Raw genomic sequence first — 1,094 nt, forward strand, 5'->3', positions numbered from 1 at the left:
CGTTCAGGGTCTGCGTCTCTGCCAAGTTAGGCTGAGTGTCGGGTGAGAACCCTGACCTGGGGGATGCTCCTAGCACCCGGTACATCTGTCCCGGGGGCGGGGTGGCCCACGGCGTGGCCCGGGGGAGGAAGAGACCCAGGAGACCACCTGCCGACCGCCCCGCAGGTGTGTGACGACTGCGTGGTGCTGCGCAGTAACATCGGGACGGTGTACGAGCGCTGGTGGTACGAGAAACTCATCAACATGACCTACTGCCCCAAGACCAAGGTGCTGTGCTTGTGGCGCAGAAATGGCTCCGAGACCCAGCTCAACAAGTTCTATACTAAGAAGGTACCTACCCGTGAGCTCCGTGTGTCCGGGGCGGGGCAGGCGATGAGGGCCATACCTGGAGTTCCCTGCGGGGAAGGGACCCTTAAGGGAGCCACGCTGGCCTCCCCCACCACCATCCACATGCCTCTGGCTGTGGCGTGGGCCACATAAAGCTGCCTCCAAGGTCCAGGGTTCAGGGACAGAGGGGTGGGGCGCCCGGGGGCCTGGTCTGACCGGCTGGCCGCCCCCTGTGCCGCAGTGTCGGGAGCTGTACTACTGCGTGAAGGACAGCATGGAGCGCGCCGCCGCCCGCCAGCAGAGCATCAAGCCGGGTGAGGAGGGGGCGGCCCCGGAGCCCATGCCTTCCATTGACTTTCATTGGTGTTCATCTGCCCGGAGAGCCCCGAGGAGGTCACGGGCTTCGGGACTCGCCCCCTCCGTTAGCTGATAACGCCCCTTCCTTGCCGCAGGGCCAGAACTGGGTGGCGAGTTCCCCGTGCAGGACATGAAGACTGGCGAGGGGGGCTTGCTGCAGGTCACCCTCGAAGGAATCAACCTCAAGTTCATGCACAACCAGGTGGGTTAGAGTGGCAGCCTGAGGCTTCCAGCCCCGGCGCTGCAGGCGTCGTGTCCAGGTTCCCCCGCGAACGGGAGCCAGGCCTCCGGGGCTAGTGAGCGCATCGGGGCAGCTGGGCCAGAGGGCAATCCGAAGGGAGGGCGCAGGGACACTGGCTGCCCCCACCCGCGAAGCCGCGGCAGGGAGCCGTGCCGGGGGGCGGGGGGGG

The 1,094-nt window shown here is 66.6% G+C and overlaps 1 protein-coding gene across 18 annotated transcripts in view; it reads left to right on the forward strand.

Annotated features, from left to right (window-relative positions):
- MADD (MAP-kinase activating death domain) overlaps nucleotides 1-1,094 on the forward strand; it is a 40,972-nt gene that overhangs the window by 35,008 nt on the left and 4,870 nt on the right. For all 18 annotated transcript variants that reach the window (XR_825508.1, XM_010842382.1, XM_010842383.1 and 15 more), the window contains 3 exons: nucleotides 166-330; nucleotides 569-641; nucleotides 780-886. Coding sequence is in view for 17 of the 18 variants with exons in the window: in XM_010842382.1 (XP_010840684.1) it covers nucleotides 166-330; nucleotides 569-641; nucleotides 780-886 (345 nt within the window). In the remaining variant the exon portion in view is untranslated. The remainder of the gene's footprint in view (nucleotides 1-165; nucleotides 331-568; nucleotides 642-779; nucleotides 887-1,094) is intronic.

This window comes from Bison bison, unplaced genomic scaffold (genome assembly GCF_000754665.1).
Source record: "Bison bison bison isolate TAMUID 2011002044 unplaced genomic scaffold, Bison_UMD1.0 scf7180017864178, whole genome shotgun sequence".
Taxonomy (NCBI): domain Eukaryota; kingdom Metazoa; phylum Chordata; class Mammalia; order Artiodactyla; family Bovidae; genus Bison; species Bison bison.